The sequence below is a fragment of the Diorhabda sublineata genome, chromosome 1 (assembly GCF_026230105.1).
Source record: "Diorhabda sublineata isolate icDioSubl1.1 chromosome 1, icDioSubl1.1, whole genome shotgun sequence".
NCBI classification, from domain to species: Eukaryota; Metazoa; Arthropoda; class Insecta; order Coleoptera; family Chrysomelidae; genus Diorhabda; species Diorhabda sublineata.
This window is the reverse complement of record NC_079474.1, coordinates 3,199,286-3,220,269: the sequence shown is the minus strand read 5'-3', so window position 1 is coordinate 3,220,269 and position 20,984 is coordinate 3,199,286. Positions and strand designations below refer to the sequence as shown.

General features: G+C 33.2%; 2 protein-coding genes across 3 annotated transcripts; one reads left to right on the top strand and one right to left on the bottom strand.

Annotated features, from left to right (window-relative positions):
* Positions 1-322: 322 nt before the first annotated feature.
* LOC130452358 (uncharacterized) lies at positions 323-13,548 on the top strand. Of its 2 annotated transcripts, none has more exons than XM_056791568.1 (5): positions 323-786; positions 4,168-4,548; positions 8,373-8,420; positions 9,523-9,579; positions 10,385-11,790. In XM_056791568.1, exons 1-5 carry the CDS (start codon positions 663-665, stop codon positions 11,338-11,340), a joined length of 1,566 nt encoding a protein of 521 aa, XP_056647546.1. In that variant the 5' UTR covers positions 323-662; the 3' UTR covers positions 11,341-11,790. The 2 variants fall into 2 exon arrangements, with proteins under 2 accessions (XP_056647546.1, XP_056647545.1); XM_056791567.1 differs by lacking the exon at positions 323-786 and adding an exon at positions 3,854-4,098 and having other exon boundaries at positions 10,385-13,548.
* A 1,346-nt stretch (positions 13,549-14,894) lies between these two features.
* On the bottom strand, positions 14,895-19,362 carry LOC130452360 (protein PFC0760c-like). Its single transcript, XM_056791569.1, has 2 exons — positions 19,244-19,362; positions 14,895-18,224 (listed from the first exon to the last, which is right to left on the bottom strand). Exon 2 carries the CDS (start codon positions 15,821-15,823, stop codon positions 14,924-14,926), a length of 900 nt encoding a protein of 299 aa, XP_056647547.1. The 5' UTR covers positions 15,824-18,224; positions 19,244-19,362; the 3' UTR covers positions 14,895-14,923.
* Positions 19,363-20,984: the final 1,622 nt, after the last annotated feature.

The window sequence follows — 20,984 nt, the reverse complement described above, 5'->3', positions numbered from 1 at the left end:
CTGTAGGAAAAGATTTCCCAACTTGACAAAAGGGAAACCATAAATTTCGATCCTATTTCGTATGGAGTTAAGGATAATGCATCCGAAGCGGTAATATTAGTTTTTCAGGATCTCTTATCGAAATAATAATGTCAATATTCGTATTAAATATTTTATTTGTTGCTCTTGGATTGTCTACAAAGGATAATTCAGGGAAATTAACTATGTAACTAACTAAAGTTTGATTTAATAGTTATTATAAAGCGCAGATCATATTCAAACACCCTTGTATTTCATTTAAAAAATAAATTATCAATATTTCCACAATATTGATTGACGTACCAATACGATGATTCACTGTAGTACCACGAACTCGTATTCTCAGCGATTCGATTACACTGCCCACGCTACGTTGCCAAAGTTACTTTTACCAAATTCATAGGTGAAGTTTTCGTTGTCTTAGATTGAATATTATATCAAGGTATAGTTAGTTTTGTATTCAGTATTATTCGTTTAAATTATTATAAGTAAGAACTTTAATTGTTTTAATTCAACTTATTGGATTTGTTTGATCATCAGGCAACCGCGTGGTCGACTTCGTCTTCTAAGATTTAACAACATGTAGAGTTAGTCTGTTTAAGTTTATCGTTGAACTGTGTTTTAATGTGTGATTATTAAAAAAAATGTGTAGAATTTCGAAAGTTTTTGTAATTCTAATATTGACTAACGTTTGTTTCGTATACGGTCGTCGTGGTGGTGGTGGAAGTCGAGGGGGTAGCCGAGGTGGTGGATACAGTCATAGCTCTTGTAAGTATACAGATTTATAACAAATATTTTCTTAATCTAACTTCATAATAATTAAATTCAAAACTGTTTCAAATAACGAAGAATCAGGTGATTGCAATAGAGAAAGTTAATAGTCTAAATCATTCAATCAAAAAAAAGAAATAACATTGAGGTCGTTCAAATCTGGAACAAAACTAAATAGGTTATAAAATTGGTTATTGATATACAGGGGGCAACCAAAATGATTTATTTACTCTTTGTTTTGTTTTAATACGAAATTAATATCGTAGAGTGTTGATTTAAACTGATTTCCGTGATGAAATTGTTTTAATAATATCCACACCATGTGTGTTAAACTAACCGATATTCACACTAAGCGGTTTAAATTCAATCCATTTGTCAAAACGTTTATGAAATCGAAACAGATGCGAGAACTGAATTTGAAGTCTAAATTCAACTATACATTTAATGCTATTTATATTTTTAGCACATCAAGTATTTATAACGTAAATTAGTTTTTCAAAATATTTTCAATTATATACCAATACATTTGTTGCTAATGCGTTTCTTTCAGTCTCTCTTTGAAAAACAAGTCATTGGGTTACAAATCAAGGTTGTATGATGGATTGGTAATTAACTCAACTTTCTAAGAGGTTGAAAATTAATTTATTTTATCCAATGGTCTAAGAGATTTCATTATAACGATAAAGAACAATGAAGTGTTGTAGTAGAGGTTATGTTCAATAATGTAGTATTCACACCGGAAGTATCGGTGACATTAAGAGTCAGTCACCACTGCCAACGTCAAAAATATAAATAACAACTTATAATTCTCACCAAATCGACCTTCTGTCCGGTTAAGAATTCATTTATTTCAACAATAGACGATGAAATGTCATTGTAACGATAAAGAACAACGAAATGTTGTAGTAGAGGTTATGTTCAACAATGTAGAATTCACACCGGAAGTATCGGTGACAATAAGAGTCAGTCAGCACCGCCAACATCAAAAATATTAATAACAACGTATAATTCTCATTAATTCGATCTTCTGTCAGGTTAAGAATTCATTTATTTCAACAATAGACGAAGAAATGTCATTGTAACGATAAAGAACAACGAAATGTTGTAGTAGAGGTTATGTTCAACAATGTAGAATTCACACCGGAAGTATCGGTGACAATAAGAGTCAGTCAGCAGCGCCAACGTTAAAAATATAAATAACAACGTATAATTATTATCAAATCGAACTTCTGTCAGGCTAAGAATTCATTTATTTCAACAATAGACGAAGAAATGTCATTGTAACGATAAAGAACAACGAAATGTTGTAGTAGAGGTTATGTTCAACAATGTAGAATTCACACCGGAAGTATTGGTGACAATAAGAGTCAGTCAGCACCGCCAACGTCAAAAATATAAATAACAACGAATAATTCTTATCAAATCGACCTTCTGGCAGGCTAAGAATTCATTTATTTTAACAATAGACGAAGAAATGTCATTGTAACGATAAAGAACCACGAAATTTTGTAGCAGAGGTTATGTTCAACAATGTAGAATTCACACCGGAAGTATTGGTGACAATAAGAGTCAGTCAGCACCGCCAACGTCAAAAATATAAATAACAACGAATAATTCTTATCAAATCGACCTTCTGGCAGGCTAAGAATTCATTTATTTTAACAATAGACGAAGAAATGTCATTGTAACGATAAAGAACCACGAAATTTTGTAGCAGAGGTTATGTTCAACAATGTAGAATTCACACCGGAAGTATCGGTGACAATAAGAGTCAGTCAGCAGCGCCAACGTCAAAAATATAAATAACAACGTATAATTCTTATCCAATCGACCTTCTGTCAGGCTAAGAATTCATTTATTTCAACAATAGACGAAGAAATGTCATTGTAACAATAAAGAACCACGAAATTTTGTAGTAGAGGTTATGTTCAACAATGTAGAATTCACACCGGAAGTATCGGTGACAATAAGAGTCAGTCAGCACCGCCAACGTCAAAAATATAAATAACAACGTATAATTATTATCAAATCGAACTTCTGCCAGGCTAAGAATTCATTTATTTCAACAATAGACGAAGAAATGTCATTGTAACGATAAAGAACAACGAAATGTTGTAGTAGAGGTTATGTTCAACAATGTAGAATTCACACCGGAAGTATCGGTGACAATAAGAGTCAGTCAGCACCGCCAACGTCAAAAATATAAATAACAACGTATAATTCTTATCCAATCGACCTTCTGGCAGGCTAAGAATTCATTTATTTTAACAATAGACGAAGAAATGTCATTGTAACGATAAAGAACAACGAAATGTTGTAGTAGAGGTTATGTTCAACAATGTAGAATTCACACCGGAAGAATCGGTGACAATAAGAGTTAGTCAGCACTGCCAACGTCAAAAATATAAATAACAACGTATAATTCTTATCCAATCGACCTTCTGTCAGGCTAAGAATTCATTTATTTCAACAATAGACGAAGAAATGTCATTGTAACGATAAAGAACAACGAAATGTTGTAGTAGAGGTTATGTTCAACAATGTAGAATTCACACCGGAAGTATCGGTGACAATAAGAGTTAGTCAGCACTGCCAACGTCAAAAATATTAATAACAACGTATAATTCTCATCAATACGATCTTCTGACAGGTTAAGAATTCAATTGTTTCTTCATTTGTTTGGGGGCTTCCAATTTTAGTACGAAAATTGATAAAATACGGTTAAGGTTATGTTCAAAAATGTAAAGTTTACATGGATCAGTGACAGGTAGTGTTGCTAAGGTCAATAATATAACTAACAACGTAAAATTCGTGTTTTCAGTAAGTTTTATCAACTGCTTCCATTTATTGAGGTCATGGGAGACATAATAATAATAAAATACGGAATTGGATATTCCTAACCGCATAAAAACATAACGTTTTATGTGAACTGATCTTCTTCGGGCATCAATTTTCCTTTCGACAAAAAAAATGATCTACATATTTGATTTGATATAAATATCTCACAGTTTGGCAACAGTGCTCGATAATTCAGATACTTATTACGTCACAAATCGTCAAAAACGTCAGTAATCCAATTTATCATTTGTTTTGAGTGACCTCAGCTACAAATAAAATTTTAATCGTATATTCTGTATATTTTAAATGGACGCTGGGTAATTTTAGTCAGTTTTAACAAAATGCGCGCTTCAATAACATTGATTCTGTTTACCTTCATTGTAATAAACGTCGTAAAATGTAGAACCGGTCACGGCTCAAGTCACAGTAGTCACAGCTCTAGTCACGGTCATAGCTACGGTCACAGTTCTTGTAAGTCTTATATAAATTTTCTTTAACGTCTTAGACTTTTTCATGAATGAGTATTTCCATAATTTTCAGCACACTCCTACTCCCATTCATCACCATCTTACTCTCACCCATCGTACTCACATCCTTCTCCATCTTACTCCCATCCATCCCCATCGTATTCACATCCTTCTCCTTCTTACTCGCATCCATCCCCATCGTATTCACATCCTTCTCCTTCTTACTCGCATCCATCACCGTCGTATTCTCATCCATCTATATCCCATCCGGCCAGTCTTTCGTATCCAGCTTACAAACCTCTTCCTTCCGCTCCGGTATATCGACCAATCGGATGGAACACCCAGAGTAATACGAACACGAGACCCATCGGATTCGGAGACAGTCATCCAGGACCTGTTGGTCCACCTAAACAATCATCTACACTAGGAAGTTCCTCTTCGAATAATGCACCAGGTGAGTAAGTTGAAGATAAACGTTTGACTCATTTTACAAATAAAGATCTAGATTAACAGTTTTTACCACAACAAAACGAACATTTCCGCGTATAATCCACCAAACGCACAGATCCATCTATTGGGATGTAAACCTGGTTTCCCAGTACCTTCTGGTAAGTCACTGGAGGGTGCTACTGCCTTTTGCGTTCGTATGGTCATCTTCAGTGATCAAATGATCAAAAAACGGTTCTGTATGGTGCCGATGCAGCATGTGGCTTTGTTCCCTTCGCACAGATTGTTGTTTAAGGTTAGTCAAGGGTGTTTGAGAGCTAACCAACTGTCTTTGTCTCGATATAAGTTATAGAGATGTAAGATCTGAGAAACTACTAGATTTAAATGGATTTCGAAGTGAGCAAGTCTCAATATCCATAGAATGAGAGACAAGACTTGAAAGTACATAACGATCTGACAGATGACACTTAAATATGCGCAGAAACTTCACTGCTTTCCGGTCAACTTTATATATTCTTGAGTATTCTTAGTATCAAGGTGAAATTCCATCGATTCTGGATGGAATTTTGTATTGTTTGCTTTGGTACTAGTTTGATTTCTGTGGCGCCAGGATTTGGCCAAAAATGAATAATAAAAATTGCCCCGATATCTCGCTTTGTTTTCGAGATATCGATCCTAGAAGTCGAAAAAACCTAATGTTACTCCACGGGGGTTTCTCCTTTGAAAGTATTCGTACTTCTTGCTTGATAAGCCCGGAACAGCATATTTTTATATTGAATTATCGATGAAATCTTCAGTCGTATCATGATAACAGGTCCTCGTCGAGTTATAGCGTTTCAAAATGAATTTACACTTCAATAGTTTTTTTTTTTTTTCGATACGTCGTATCTACATATATTTACCGAATTTCAACAACTTCTCAACTCGCCGCAACCAAAGACGTAAAAGAAATTCTCTAAAACGGGCTCTGTTGCCGACGCGCCGCGATCTTGACAACCGGTCTTCTCTGATCGTTCTTTACGAAAAATACTGAAACGCATCGTGTATCGAATTTACCACCCGCGTCTTCTTCTTCACATCAATGCTCATTTTGGAGAATGGATAGTAGACGAGTAGTCGTTGAGTGGCCCGAAAGGTCATGTGAACTGAAACTCTCAAAACTTTCTCAAAGACCGCGCATTGGCAAGAGAGTGTGAGAGAGAGTTGTTCAATTAGGGGAAACAAGGGTTCCATAAAGGGATAGTGGATAATCGGCCACTGAAACTGCCCGAGCTAACAGATATTTCAAAATGTGCGATCATCGCATATTAACTTAAAATTTGGACATGGGAAAGCGGTGTACAAGATGGCGCGTTTGTTAACAATGGGATAAAAACAGGAGTGAAACAGAACTGGACTGAAACGGAAGAACCTACTCCAAAGAAGGCAAAAACCGTTCCATCTACAGGCAAGGCCACGGCATCGATTTTTCATTGTCTACCTTGAAAATGCGAACTTATTGCAACGTTTGAAGAAACAAATCAAGCAAAAACGGCACCAAGCAGCACCAGCTGATACGACCATTATTCCAATGGCCAAAATTGATAAATTAAAGTTTGAATTGGTACCTCATGTACCCTATTCGCCAGATTTAGCCCCTTCGGATTATTTTCTGTTCCTAGATTGGGAAAAATGGCTCGGTGGTCAGAGATTTTTCAACAATGAAGAGGTGATGTCGACAATTAATGCCTAAAAGGGGATTACGTTGAAAAATAAAAATATTTTGTTCCAATATTTTGTTTGTCGGACCAGGTACCTCTGGGACCACCCTCGTAATACACTCATATATTTATAAATTATTGTACGGAACCCGTATGATAATAATACGTAATTATAATATTTATTTTATCCCAGTTGCAGACGTTGTTTATTCTAAATTGTTATTGTCTTGTTTCTTTGAATTAAAGGAAGTCAAAAGTTTATTTATTGGAATATTATGTTGAGATGACATTCTTTAAGTTTGTTATTACAACGATAAGATAGCAATGGTAACGGCAAACAATTTAATTGGTCGATAAAGAAATAAAATCGAATGTTCAAAACAACCTATTTGTGTAATAATTGACGATTTTTATATTTTTGATTAGATCAAACTTGATGTTAATAAAATCTTGAGCAAATTTATTGGAAATAAAATTATCAGTTCACTTTATTTTATAGAGGGTGTCTCATGAATAATGTCTTGTTGTCGACTTTTTTGTGTGTATGAATGTACGAACCAAAAATCACACATTTTAAGTTCCATTCCACAAAATGAAGAATATAATTTTTTTATAACCGTGTTGAATTGTTGTTAGTTTTTAAAATCTTTATTTCTGGAATCTATTAGTCTCCGGACAACATTCCAATTGGAAGAACATCAGCTTTTATTATAACTCCTCCCTATTTCTACAGTATACCAACAAGACATTGTTTACAATATTACAAAAAATCTATATACTTGATTTTGGTGATGACGCCAATGATGGGTTCACAAAAAACCATCTGGCTGTGGCTCCGTCTTTGGTTGTTCCAAAACTAGGTTTGGGAATGTCAACTCACAGCCCAATGTCAGATCTTAGTCTTCCTTTCTTTGACATCTATTTTATCGTTGGGATCGAAAACTTGCCATTTGCTTATTGTCGTGCGGTAAACTAGTCTTAAAAGATCGGTTCAATTCATGTATGAAGTGTGGACAACCCAAATTTATAATCTTCCTTAAGTGGTTTTTCCAAAACTTCATCGTTTTCGTATTCCACAAATCTGTATAGATGTGTCTGTTAATGCAGAAAAAACTTTTCCGTCTATCATGGAAAGTTGAAGAACCTGGTTAATAATTACTTCTCTATCATTTACGATAATTTTCGTTGTCATAAAATTCTTGATTTGCTCTTCCACTTTTTTCATTTCACGTTTGGAAATCGTCTACAAAACCTAGTGAACGAAGGACGCCGATTATCCGTCTGCCAGCAAACAAATATTTGTTCATACTTGGAATTCCCTTAGCTGTATTAATTAAAAGAAATGGTCCAATTTACAGTTGTATCTTCCTGGTTAAAAATAGTGCTTTGAGCCTGTACGACTCTTCTAGCTGTATGATCTACCAGAGACATCATAAATCCCGTTCACAAGAAGAAGGAAGGAAAATATAAGAGGATCTATCCTTAAGGGAACCAAATTAATAGTCTCCAATGAAGAAAAATGTCTAGGAGTCATCCTGGATACTTGGAACCATCACCTCGACAAGGTAATTGCGAAAACCACTGTGATTTTTGGCAAGAAATTGGGACTAAAGCCTAAAATGGTATTCCCAGGGAAGTAGGATATAAGAACCACCCAAAAATAGTCTTCTTTGTACAAAATTTTCTCCAGGTATACGTGCAGAGTGGCTATAAAGCCCAAACGACTGGATTATTTGTCAACGATTCATTAGTGAAGCTTGAAACATTGTCCTTAGAGGGAAATTACTCTATATGAAAATCTGTCACCAATTGCACCCATCCATAAAACTTGTGTTTTGTATCTATCATATCTCTTCATCAAATTTCCAAATACTGAGCAGTTTTAGAACTTCTAGTTAATGCTCTTCGATCTAAATCGATGGATATGATGTTGTAGCTCTTCGTAAATCGAAACTATGGACATCTCAATTGCTCATAGAGCCTTTAACGTAAAAACCAAATTTCAAAATTGATTTCTTCTTAATTCCATTTTAAGTTTATTTCCGATTAGATTTATCCTACGATTGTTGTATCCCTAACTTTTGATCGAAGTGAATTAAAACTAAATTCTTTATTTGATCGCTTGTTCCAGCAATTAGTAGACCAATAGGATTCGTTCCACCAGGATCCCCGGGACACAGTAAGTACTTGATTATAATTGATTTATGTTTTTACGAAGGCTGCTACTACAAATAAAACCAAATATTTATAAAAGAGAAAAGAACCGAAAGAAAGATAAGGAGAAAGAAGAGCGAAGAAAAACGAAGAAATAAAGAGAGAACTGGGGAAGGAGAATATAGTGAGATACTTGAAAGCATAAAGGCTCAATCGGGCTGGGTATATAATGAGAAGAAAACCAATTGAAATGACCAAAAGAATAACGCAATGGATCCCATTGGAGCACTCAATATAGAGCAAAATGCCGGAACCAAAAAGAACGGAAAATAGTAACAAAAGCACCCAAAACAAACGACAAACTATAGAGAAAATAAAAATTAGAAAACGAGGACTGATCCACCTAAAAAAAGGATTTAAAGTGCCAAGAGCGATAGCCATAATCCATGGGATTGAAAAGCTTGATGATGATGATGATGAGACATGACTTTATAGTTTTTCAAAATATTCTGAATTGAAGAAATCATTGGATACCAACGGCTGTTGACCCATCAATGTTTTCGTTTGAACTAATTTGCGAGAGCCCACATTGTCGTGGTGGATTGTCTTCTGCGATTGGTTTCCCTGAGTTTTTCGAACACTTTTGGTAAACAAATGCTGGTCTACCATTCACAATTGACCCATGTTGCTCTGATTAAACAGTGGTGACATGTTCAGTTTTCCCGATAAAACTAGCGACCATTTTCTTCGTGCGTTAACAACTTCTGTTGCATTTGGTCGATCTTGGAAGACCCATACGTACGGATTCATAAGCGTAGGTTCATGAATTCGATTGATTGTATTCGGAAAACCAGTGACACAGAGTGGTTCGAGATGCTTCTTCATCACCAAAAGTCGAAAATTTAATTTAATACCAAGTTGAATGTTTCAAGTATCTGTTAACAACTCAAATAGCACTCGTATGATACCACGCTCATTTAAAATGTCAAACTTCTGACAGATTTGACGTATTCACATCAGTGTTGCCACATCTCAAAACTTAAGTAGCGGTCCTCGTATAACTTATCTCAAAATAGAAATTTTATGTAAATTTGTGTGCTTGTTAATATTTTTTGTTTATATTTTAGGTACAGGGGCGGTTGGACCTCCAAAAACAGTTGCTGGCGTTGGAAATACACCTTCAGGTAATACTTAACCTCAATCTTTTATTTCGTTATTGAATTATGTTGAAGATAATTTTTTTCTTCGAGTAACGAACCGACTATTTTCTATTCAGCATTATTTTAATATTTGCTTTATGAATTGAATGGTTGTTAACCAATATTATACAATTGATATCCGCGACAAATATTTTTCCAGAAACGTATCATCAATTAGTTTAATAAGCAATAAGGCCAATTAAACCAATTAACGTTATCAACGACGATGTCGTCTCTGGACGGAGACACTGAAACAATTAAATAAATTGGTCAATGACGTCGCCGTTTATTTTCGCGTGGGTTTCCTTCTGAAACGAACAAATATTTATTTGCCACGTATATAATCTTATCATAACGTCTGAGTGACATTCTCCTAAATCGCAATAGATTTTTAATCAACAAAAACATTAATTTCTTCATTTGAGTCCATTGATGTCTATCGTCGGTTAGTCGGGCCCAAGTTGTGTCTGTTGGTTTTTCATATCATGGTCCCATCTTAGGTTAGGAATTGAGGAAATCTGATTATTAACTATTAAAACTTGTAAACTCCTCCACCACTAAGTGATGTACATTTTTTTTCTTTTCATATTCTTTTAACCAATCGTTATTCCTTCAATCGTTCTAAGTGCTACGGCTATACTGGTTTGTCTACAGAAGCGGTAGGCTTCAGGCTGAACAGTTGACAGTCGCTTACTCTTGTTAAACGCGTGCCAGACTCGTTACTTGATATTCACACCTGGTATATCAATTTTCTTACTGATTTATTTAGTTTAACGATTTTTTTTTTCAGGCGGGCATTACGGAGAACGACCACCAGCCTACAATCCCCACTACAATCCAGCAGGTTACGGTTCACCTTCGACAGGTTACAACTTTCCACCTCCAGCTTACAGCCCGGCCGGACATCCCGCTTATAGTCCAGGAAGTTATCACGCTCCTCCAGCTTATAGTCCAGGAAGTTATCACGCCCCTCCAGCTTATACCCCGCACGCGTCACCGGGAGTTACCGTTATTAATAATAACTATCATCCACCAGCTTACGTACCTACTTATCATTATAGTACTACAGATACAGGTAGCGGGAATTTAGGATTCTTCCTCGGTTATTCCTTAGGTAGACTTACATCTCCGAGTTTCCATTATCATTCTAGCAGTTATTACGATCCAATACCGAGGTACGACCATTACACTGTTCATCATTATTACCACAACAGTAATGCGGTACCAAAAGAAGCTACCATACAACCAAACGCGGTAGTTACTTGCGTCGGGGATACAGGATCTTTCTGTCCATCTAATACCACCTCTTTATGTACCAATAACGGAGCCGTGATGTGCGTAGCTAGCGCTTCGACTACAGTACCATGTACCGATGTACAAAACACGAATTGCGTCAAAAGTATGGTACCTTGTTTGAATAATACGTCTCCAGAATGTGCTGGAACTTTGAAAAAAACAACTGACGTTACTATACCATGTATTTCCACTGCTAAAATATTCGCTAACGTCAGTTACGTTAATAATAGTGTTGTTATAGTCGATACTAATTCGACTAGTATCGATATTAATAGTACTACTACTGTTTCAACTGTAACTACTACTCCACAACCGACTACACCTCAAACTTTTTGCGTTACTATTTTAGCCCTACCTGCAGAAAGAAAAATTCCTGAAAATGAGAAAGTTATCGAAAAGGCTGATCAGATTTTCGGTAGTTTTGCTACGAAAGTGCTGGGTTTAGCGTGAAGTGCTAGATTTCTTGTAACAAAATTTCTTCAGCTCAACCCTTTCCAAGCTATCACGGTGTAGCGACTACAATGGAGGTTTTATTTTTTTTTTCCTAAAATTTAAGTGGAATAACAGTAAATAAGGGGTGGTAATTTAACCCCGCCATCACAGGAAGACTGAAAAATAAAGACTCAACTCAAGTCACCAAGTTTTTAGGGTGCAGGGGTGGGCTTAGGAAATTTTGTTATAAGAAAGACCAAATTTTGTCGCATGAATTTAGAAACATACTGTATTCACTCAATTATTGCTTATAAATAGTCAAACAATCGAAATAATAAGAATGTTGACTTATTTTCTCAACTTGTTTTTTTTTATGAACACGAAAATAATAATTGTATATAAAGAGAATAAATTTTTATTAAGAATAATTTTGCGTTTTATCAAAATTACTGAGTTGTCACGATGGAATTTAATAAAAATCGTATTTTTTGCAATTTTGAAAAGTATCGACTCACCCTGTAAGATTTTTCAGACATCAAATAACTTGATTTCTTCTTTGAAGTAAATTACAAGTAAAAATCATTCAACATTCAATGAAAAAATATTAATTACATTCACATATGATGAAATTCAATTAAAATCGTATTTTCAATAATTTTGAAAAGTATCGACTCACCCTGTAAGATTTTTCAGACATTAAATAACTTGATTTCTTGTTTCAAGTAAATTACAAATAAAAATCATTCAACATTCAAAGAAAAAATATTAATTACTTTCACATATGATGAAATTCAATAAAAATCGTATTTTCAGTAATTTTGGAAATTGTCGACTCACCCTGTAAGTTTTTACAGACATTAGGTAACTTGATTTCTTCTTTGAAGTAAATTACAAGTAAAAATCATTCAACATTCAATGAAAAAATATTAATTACATTCACATATGATGAAATTCAATTAAAATCGTATTTTGTATTTTCAGTAATTTTGAAAAGTATCGACTCACCCTGTAAGATTTTTCAGACATTAAATAACTTGATTTCTTGTTTCAAGTAAATTACAAATAAAAATCATTCAACATTCAAAGAAAAAATATTAATTACATTCACATATGATGAAATTCAATAAAAAACGTATTTTCAGTAATTTTGGAAATTGTCGACTCACCCTGTAAGTTTTTACAGACATTAGGTAACTTGATTTCTTCTTTGAAGTAAATTACAAGTAAAAATCATTCAACATTCAATGAAAAAATATTAATTACATTCACATATGATGAAATTCAATAAAAATCGTATTTTCAGTAATTTTGGAAATTGTCGACTCACCCTGTAAGTTTTTACAGACATTAGGTAACTTGATTTCTTCTTTGAAGTAAATTACAAGTAAAAATCATTCAACATTCAATGAAAAAATATTAATTACATTCACATATGATGAAATTCAATAAAAATCGTATTTTCAGTAATTTTGGAAATTGTCGACTCACCCTGTAAGTTTTTACAGACATTAGGTAACTTGATTTCTTCTTTGAAGTAAATTACAAGTAAAAATCATTCAACATTCAATGAAAAAATATTAATTACATTCACATATGATGAAATTCAATAAAAATCGTATTTTCAGTAATTTTGGAAATTGTCGACTCACCCTGTAAGTTTTTACAGACATTAGGTAACTTGATTTCTTCTTTGAAGTAAATTACAAGTAAAAATCATTCAACATTCAAAGAAAAAATATTAATTACATTCACATATGATGAAATTCAATAAAAATCGTATTTTCAGTAATTTTGGAAATTGTCGACTCACCCTGTAAGTTTTTACAGACATTAGGTAACTTGATTTCTTCTTTGAAGTAAATTACAAGTAAAAATCATTCAACATTCAAAGAAAAAATATTAATTACATTCACATATGATGAAATTCAATAAAAATCGTATTTTCAGTAATTTTGGAAATTGTCGACTCACCCTGTAAGTTTTTACAGACATTAGGTAACTTGATTTCTTCTTTGAAGTAAATTACAAGTAAAAATCATTCAACATTCAATGAAAAAATATTAATTACATTCACATATGATGAAATTCAATTAAAATCGTATTTTGTATTTTCAGTAATTTTGAAAAGTATCGACTCACCCTGTAAGATTTTTCAGACATTAAATAACTTGATTTCTTGTTTCAAGTAAATTACAAATAAAAATCATTCAACATTCAAAGAAAAAATATTAATTACATTCACATATGATGAAATTCAATAAAAAACGTATTTTCAGTAATTTTGGAAATTGTCGACTCACCCTGTAAGTTTTTACAGACATTAGGTAACTTGATTTCTTCTTTGAAGTAAATTACAAGTAAAAATCATTCAACATTCAATGAAAAAATATTAATTACATTCACATATGATGAAATTCAATAAAAATCGTATTTTCAGTAATTTTGGAAATTGTCGACTCACCCTGTAAGTTTTTACAGACATTAGGTAACTTGATTTCTTCTTTGAAGTAAATTACAAGTAAAAATCATTCAACATTCAAAGAAAAAATATTAATTACATTCACATATGATGAAATTCAATAAAAATCGTATTTTCAGTAATTTTGGAAATTGTCGACTCACCCTGTAAGTTTTTACAGACATTAGGTAACTTGATTTCTTCTTTGAAGTAAATTACAAGTAAAAATCATTCAACATTCAAAGAAAAAATATTAATTACATTCACATATGATGAAATTCAATAAAAATCGTATTTTCAGTAATTTTGGAAATTGTCGACTCACCCTGTAAGTTTTTACAGACATTAGGTAACTTGATTTCTTCTTTGAAGTAAATTACAAGTAAAAATCATTCAACATTCAATGAAAAAATATTAATTACATTCACATATGATGAAATTCAATTAAAATCGTATTTTGTATTTTCAGTAATTTTGAAAAGTATCGACTCACCCTGTAAGATTTTTCACCCTGTAAGTCTTTACATACATTAGATAACTTGATTGATTGAATTGATTGAACTATAAAATTGTTATAGTTACGTCACATCCTGATAAACGAACCTGTCAATATCAATAAATCGTGAGAGAGTTTTTATTAATACTGACTTACCCTGTAGGTTTTGAAAGACAATAATTAACCTAAATTCATTCTATTTGTAATGGAATTAAGAGATAGTCTGTTACAGTATAAAAAAATGAGACTAACAAGATATAAACTTTATTAATTCGATCTTTTATATCCCTTGGATGTTTTTCAAACAAATCTTCCAAAAAAATATCAATCATAAACCTGTCCATGAATATTTCGCAGTTATCTTATCCATATTTTTGGTCTACCGAAAATATTCAACATAGAACGTCTTCTATCCGAACTAATTAGAGTACCAAGTCGTCTAGATCTACCTTATAAAAACGATGACAGAACCTTTTAACCTTTTGGATAACCCTTGTATATAATGGAACTCTTTTTGCATACAAAAACTTGAATTGTGTCTTCTGTTATCTGATTAGAAGAAACTGATCTTCTGTTGTCTTTCCTTGGCGGTATTCTAAATCCAAATCTTCAATCGAAAAATAAACTTAGTCTTCGACTTCACTAATTTAAAGCTTGTAGTTAATAGGATCATCTACTTCAACATTGTTCTCATCAACTACTTCAACAGTTTTCTCATCGTTTACTTCAACATTGTTATCATCAACTACTTCAACAGTTTTCTCATCGTTTACTTCAACATTGTTATCATCAACTACTTCAACAGTTTTCTCATCGTCTACTTCAATATTGTTGTCATTAACTACTTCAATAGTTTTTTCATTATCTACTTCCACAGTTTTCTCATCGTCTACTTCCACAGTTTTCTCATCGTCTACTTCGACAGTTTTTTCATCATCTACTTCAACATTGTTATCATCAACTACTTCAACAGTTTTCTCATCGTCTACTTCAACAGTCTTCTCATCGTCTACTTCCCCAGTTTTCTCATCGTCTACTTCGACAGTTTTTTCATCATCTACTTCAACATTGTTATCATCAACTACTTCAACAGTTTTCTCATCGTCTACTTCAATATTGTTGTCATTAACTACTTCAATAGTTTTTTCATTATCTACTTCCACAGTTTTCTCATCGTCTACTTCCACAGTTTTCTCATCGTCTACTTCGACAGTTTTTTCATCATCTACTTCAACATTGTTATCATCAACTACTTCAACAGTTTTCTCATCGTCTACTTCAATATTGTTGTCATTAACTACTTCAATAGTTTTTTCATTATCTACTTCCACAGTTTTCTCATCGTCTACTTCCACAGTTTTCTCATCGTCTACTTCGACAGTTTTTTCATCATCTACTTCAACATTGTTATCATCAACTACTTCCACAGTTTTCTCATCGTCTGCTTCAACATTTTTTTCGTCATTTACTTCAACATTGTTTTCTTCTGTTATTTTGCAACAGCCACACTTCTTCTGTTGAAATGTGATAGTCTGGATCTGGCTCATCTACAACTCAGTATACACCTAGTGTAACAGCATCGCCACACAATGAGTCAGAATGTTACGTTTCAAATGGGTAGCGTCTAGTTTGTCTTTTAGAATCAATAGAAAGAACTTGAAAGTACTTATTTCTTTTGCTATAATAATGTTTAATGAAAAAAGTCTTTGTAGTAGATCTCTTATCTTATTTATATATATAATAACATTTTTTAAATTAATATTAACGAAAATACTATAAATACAAATGTATGAAATCATACAGTGTTCGTAGGAAAAATAACGTAGACAATTCGATAAGAAAATAAAAATTATCTCTAATTATATTGTTCAACTTTCTGTGATCTTAACGAGAAAAAACGTTTTTGCCAAAAGTTTCTGTGTTAATAAATATTATCACATTTAATTATTATGTAAGAAATGAAAATAAAGTTTTTATGGTACGTTTTTGTATGATTTTTACCCAAACCAACAAATCATTTGATTAAATTACCGTACATCAAATTTCGGTAAAATATTCGGAGCTGGAACCACTGGAAAATAACTGGATGGACCCGAAGATGGCCTACGTAATTGCCCGCCAAAATACCCTATTTAATCCCATTGGACTTTGTACCGTTGTTTGAAATATATCATATCCTCTCCATAACTTCTTCAATAAGTAGTGTGACACATTTTTTGCCAAAATTTATCAATATAATCACCTTCAATATAATAATTTATCTTTTGCGTCAAAATAGATTCAGTTTCAGTAATTGCTTCTTCATCTGAGCTGAATTTCTGAATTTGAGATCAGCGAATAGCCAGTAGTCACTGTGGACCAGATCTGAACTATACGGTGGATGAGAAAACAATTCGCTCAATTCAAACATCGTTGCCATCGATTTGTGAATAGGTACATTGTCTTGGTGAAATAACGGTTTGTCTTTCGGCATATTAGACCGTTTTTCCTTGATTTTTGCATTTGATTGATCCCACAAATCTACGTAATATTCGCTTTTGATTGTCTCCCAAAATACTGAAGCCATAACCTTCCCTATTGTGCCTTTGGACGTTTAGGACCTGGTTCACCGTTGCAGTCCACTCAGATGATAATCATTTTGATCCAGGACGCAAAAAATCTGATTTATTACGTGTAAACATAACACTGCTTTGAATCATCAACAAGTTATTGTTTTTGATCGATTTACTTAAACGCTGCATCCACTTTGAAGAAAGCTTTCTCATAGTCGAATGTTCATACATAATTGTAAACATACTGATATCTTTACGGCCTTAGCTATCTCACGCTATTTCAATTTACGATTAGATATAACGAACTTAACCTAACCTAACCTAAACATCAATTGGACAACCAGAACGTTCACCATCATCGGTGTCTGTACGACCACGTTTAAATTCAGTAAAAGAATAACAAAATGTTCTTTTCGATGGAGCAGAGTCCGGATAACACTTTTGAGCTTGTAGAATATTTTTTTTCTTCAAGAAGCTATGATAAATTAACACACTGTCACTTCTTTCTGACCAATTAAAATGTTCCGATATTTTTGACATAGTTGGTACTCCATTAACGTCATATGTCATATGGCAGCGCCATCTGTGTGTCGGTGATGTAATATTTGAGAAAATGATTGAGTAGGGGTTGTTCTGATTTTTAATATGAGGCAATTAAGTGGTAGTTGTCAGGATATTGTTCCGTTTAAAAACGATAGATTGGGTTTTAGAGATTAGGGACTAGATAATCCTCATTGACGCTTCTTGTATAGGAAAATATCTTGAGTCTAATCCGATTTATTACAACAAAATATAATTTATATTAATTTAACAGCGAATTCTCCTAATATATCATTAATATCGTTAAAAAGTTCTTCGCCTTCTGTCAATTTGGCAGGTAAAGCTAAAACTGTAACACAAAATATATCCGGCGGATAAATTTTGATCAAATCTTGAGCTATGACAGTACCGTTGACATAAACCAAATTAACGTACATTTTTAACATCGATATACAAGGAATATCTATCTCGAAATATTTTTTCGTTCCATTTCTACATTCCGGTAAATAAGGAAAACAAGGAAGCTGAGCTTGAGCGCAATGTTGGTATGGTCCTTCGTCGCATCCTAGTGTATCCCATAAGCTACTGATACATCTGATTGCTCCGTTTTTGGTACAAAGCGCCCAAGTACCATTGGGACAGAAAGATCCTGGATTCCCTTCGCATATGGTTATATCACGTGGCAAAACGTGTATTTCTTTCAATACTTTATCTCGGTTGTGATAATGATGATGGATTCGATAATGATAATTTCGTCTTGGAACCGGTAGGTGTTTTACGGAATTGCTCAGAAATAAACCAAGTGATCCTATTCCAGTATCTAACACTGATGTATCCGATGATATATCTTTTTGATCTAAAATATGAAAAGATACGTGAATAGCAATACGGATTTATAGGTAATTCATTATAAAAATGTATGTACGAGACTGGCCCAGACATGCGTAGTTCACGTCTTCATATGATACAATTGATCTGTTATTCAAAATTTGACATTGAAAGCTGTTGTACGTTTTGCACCATTTTACATTCTGAAACGACATATTTGCGTCCTTGGCTCCCTTCATAACGCACATCATTACGGCCATCTTTAAACTTTCCACACCATCACTCATGAAGTTTTCCCCATACACACGACTCATTCTCCCATGGATTTCTGCAACAATATTCCCTTCACACTTCGGAATTCACATTAGGTAGGAGCACCAATACTTGCGGACATGTTAACGTGTCTGGAGCACAACGCCGACTGACCCTTGAATGTCAACAATGGCGGATTGTGTAGCGCGAGAGCTTCGCAGCGCATCGGAGATTGAAAAACCAAAGGGCCTTCGTACAAAGCAGCATTGGTAGGTAAATTTGAGTTAATTAGTTTATTAAACAATCAATCAACATCTATACATCAACTAAAATCAGGTAAAAGATCACGAACAATTAAAAAAATCAAATGAATTGCGTGTCTGGACTCGAATTTCGAACATTTCCAAAAAGATATTGATGTAGATGTTAGGCTAGTTGCATCATGCTTGAATAACCAGTGCTATAGATCGATATTAACCAACTTTTCATGACCAGAATTAGATTATATGGACATCAAACACGTGGTTTCAACACGTGTACAACCAGATATTCTTCATGAACGATTTGAAGGTCCTTTCAAGTGCACTAGCCATAGAGGTTGTGGGATTTGACTCGCCTAGTTTTTTCTGGTGGGTCTATGCGAATAACTTACAAATTCCTGCGGTCTTCATCTATATCATCGATAAAATTTAGTCTGATCATAGAAAAATAACATTCTAAAGTTGTAATACTTCAAGTATTAAAACTATTAATGTTTAAATAAAGTTTATAAAAGGAAATATTCGACGTACTTACATAGTTTTTTGGATTTGTGGCAGCACGAACAGCTCGAAATTGTTAAAATTAAATATAGGAACAAAAATTTAATATTAACAGACATAATTTAATCGTATTGGTTTCAATTTATCTCTGTTAATATGACTTTCTTGAAAGGTTAATAAAATGATAAACGCAATTTTTTTTCGGCATGATTAAATTTAAATAAAATGCGATACAAGAAAATCGTTGCAAAAATTTAATTAACCAGTTGTAAATCGGTAGGATGATTATATTTTATTACATAGATATTAAAAGCTGTCAAATTCCAGAAAATATTTTATTCAATCAATAATAAAAATAAGATGAGAGCTCCGAAAGACCAAGGGATAGGAACGAAACTAAGAAGGCTTTCTGCAATGACCATGCAGGAATCAAAAACAAGTGTACTGACCAGTAAAGCTCAAAAAGTAGTAAGATAATGTGGGAGAAGAAATGGGAATAAAAATAAACGAGATTTATGAGTTATGGCAAAGAAAAATACAACAAAAGAAATATATAAGTAGACGATATGAAATAGAAGAAAAAAAATTTGAATCTGATGAAATTTATCTTGGAAATGAGAAGACGAAGATTTGCAAACAACTGCACAATTTATTTCATTCAGTACTTTGGAAAATTTAGAATCCATAGAATGGCTTTCGTAAAATACGTATAAAGCCAGTGAAGATATATCAGGGTATAATTTGCTGTCACTTTTGCGAAAATAATTCGATTCTTGAGTGGTATTCTAGATTCCATCTTACATTTTACTATTTAAACAATGAATTTAATGAGAGGTTCAAAGTTTCTACAAAAAATGAAACAGAAGTTCGAAACAAAATGTTTCAGTGCTTTTTGAAATATTCGTCCTTAAGGTTTAAACATTTTGAAAGTCTTCCACAGTTTCTTGAGGTGATGAAGATTGCTGTCCACCCATTAGGTGATAAATTTAGTAAGAAATTAATTTGATGATTTTCTTCTAGTATACGGAATCCCTCCGGATAGTCATACTTCATGGAAAATCGATTTTATTGCTGTATGCGATATCCTAAGAGAATCCTCCATCTATCTGAAAGTCACAAGCCGAAATTCTTTAACCCGTTGTGCACAACATCGATTTTTTCGTCATTAATCACTGACGGAGGCATGGCCGTGACGAAACTCTGCAAACCAAAAAGTTGGACGAACCGATTGAATGCGTTGTTATTGAGTCTTTCTTAAAATTTTTGCACAAATTTACTTGTTCAAAAAGTTCACTAATACCCAGTCAATTTCTTGATTGTCACTAGATTCGCAGTATCAAACGTCAATGTTCAGAGTAGTACCAGAACCTATTAACGCCATCTATTGTGCGATAGTAAAAACTTAAAAGGCATCATTCTATGTTTTATTAAAGCGTAAATAAAAAAAAAGTAAATAATATATTTTCATAAATGAAAAGTTGAAAAATGTAATAGAAATAATTACATTCAATATAAAAATACGAAAAATTTCCTTCTTCCAATATTCATCTAACAAAAGACCTTCATACAAAAAGCGTCGCTCGTCCTCGTATCATGAGATTAAGGGATATATCTACAAAAATATCCAGATAAATTTCCAACCAGTTTCAATCGAAAGACATTTAGTTCAATAAATAAAGATTTTCTCGTGTATTTTTTTTATATTTCCGATCATTTATTTTATCCTTTATTTGAAATGCAATGAGAATATATAAAGTACTTACCGACATCGGCTG

Coding starts and splice junctions, on each gene's coding strand:
- LOC130452358 (XM_056791567.1), top strand. CDS start 3,969: ATGCGCGCTTCAATAACATTGATTCTGTTTACCTTCATTGTAATAAAC. Junction 4,549..8,372: donor CTCTTCGAATAATGCACCAG/GTGAGTAAGTTG, acceptor CGCTTGTTCCAG/CAATTAGTAGACCAATAGGA. Junction 8,421..9,522: donor ACCAGGATCCCCGGGACACA/GTAAGTACTTGA, acceptor TTTATATTTTAG/GTACAGGGGCGGTTGGACCT.
- LOC130452360 (XM_056791569.1), bottom strand. CDS start 15,823: ATGAGCCAGATCCAGACTATCACATTTCAACAGAAGAAGTGTGGCTGT.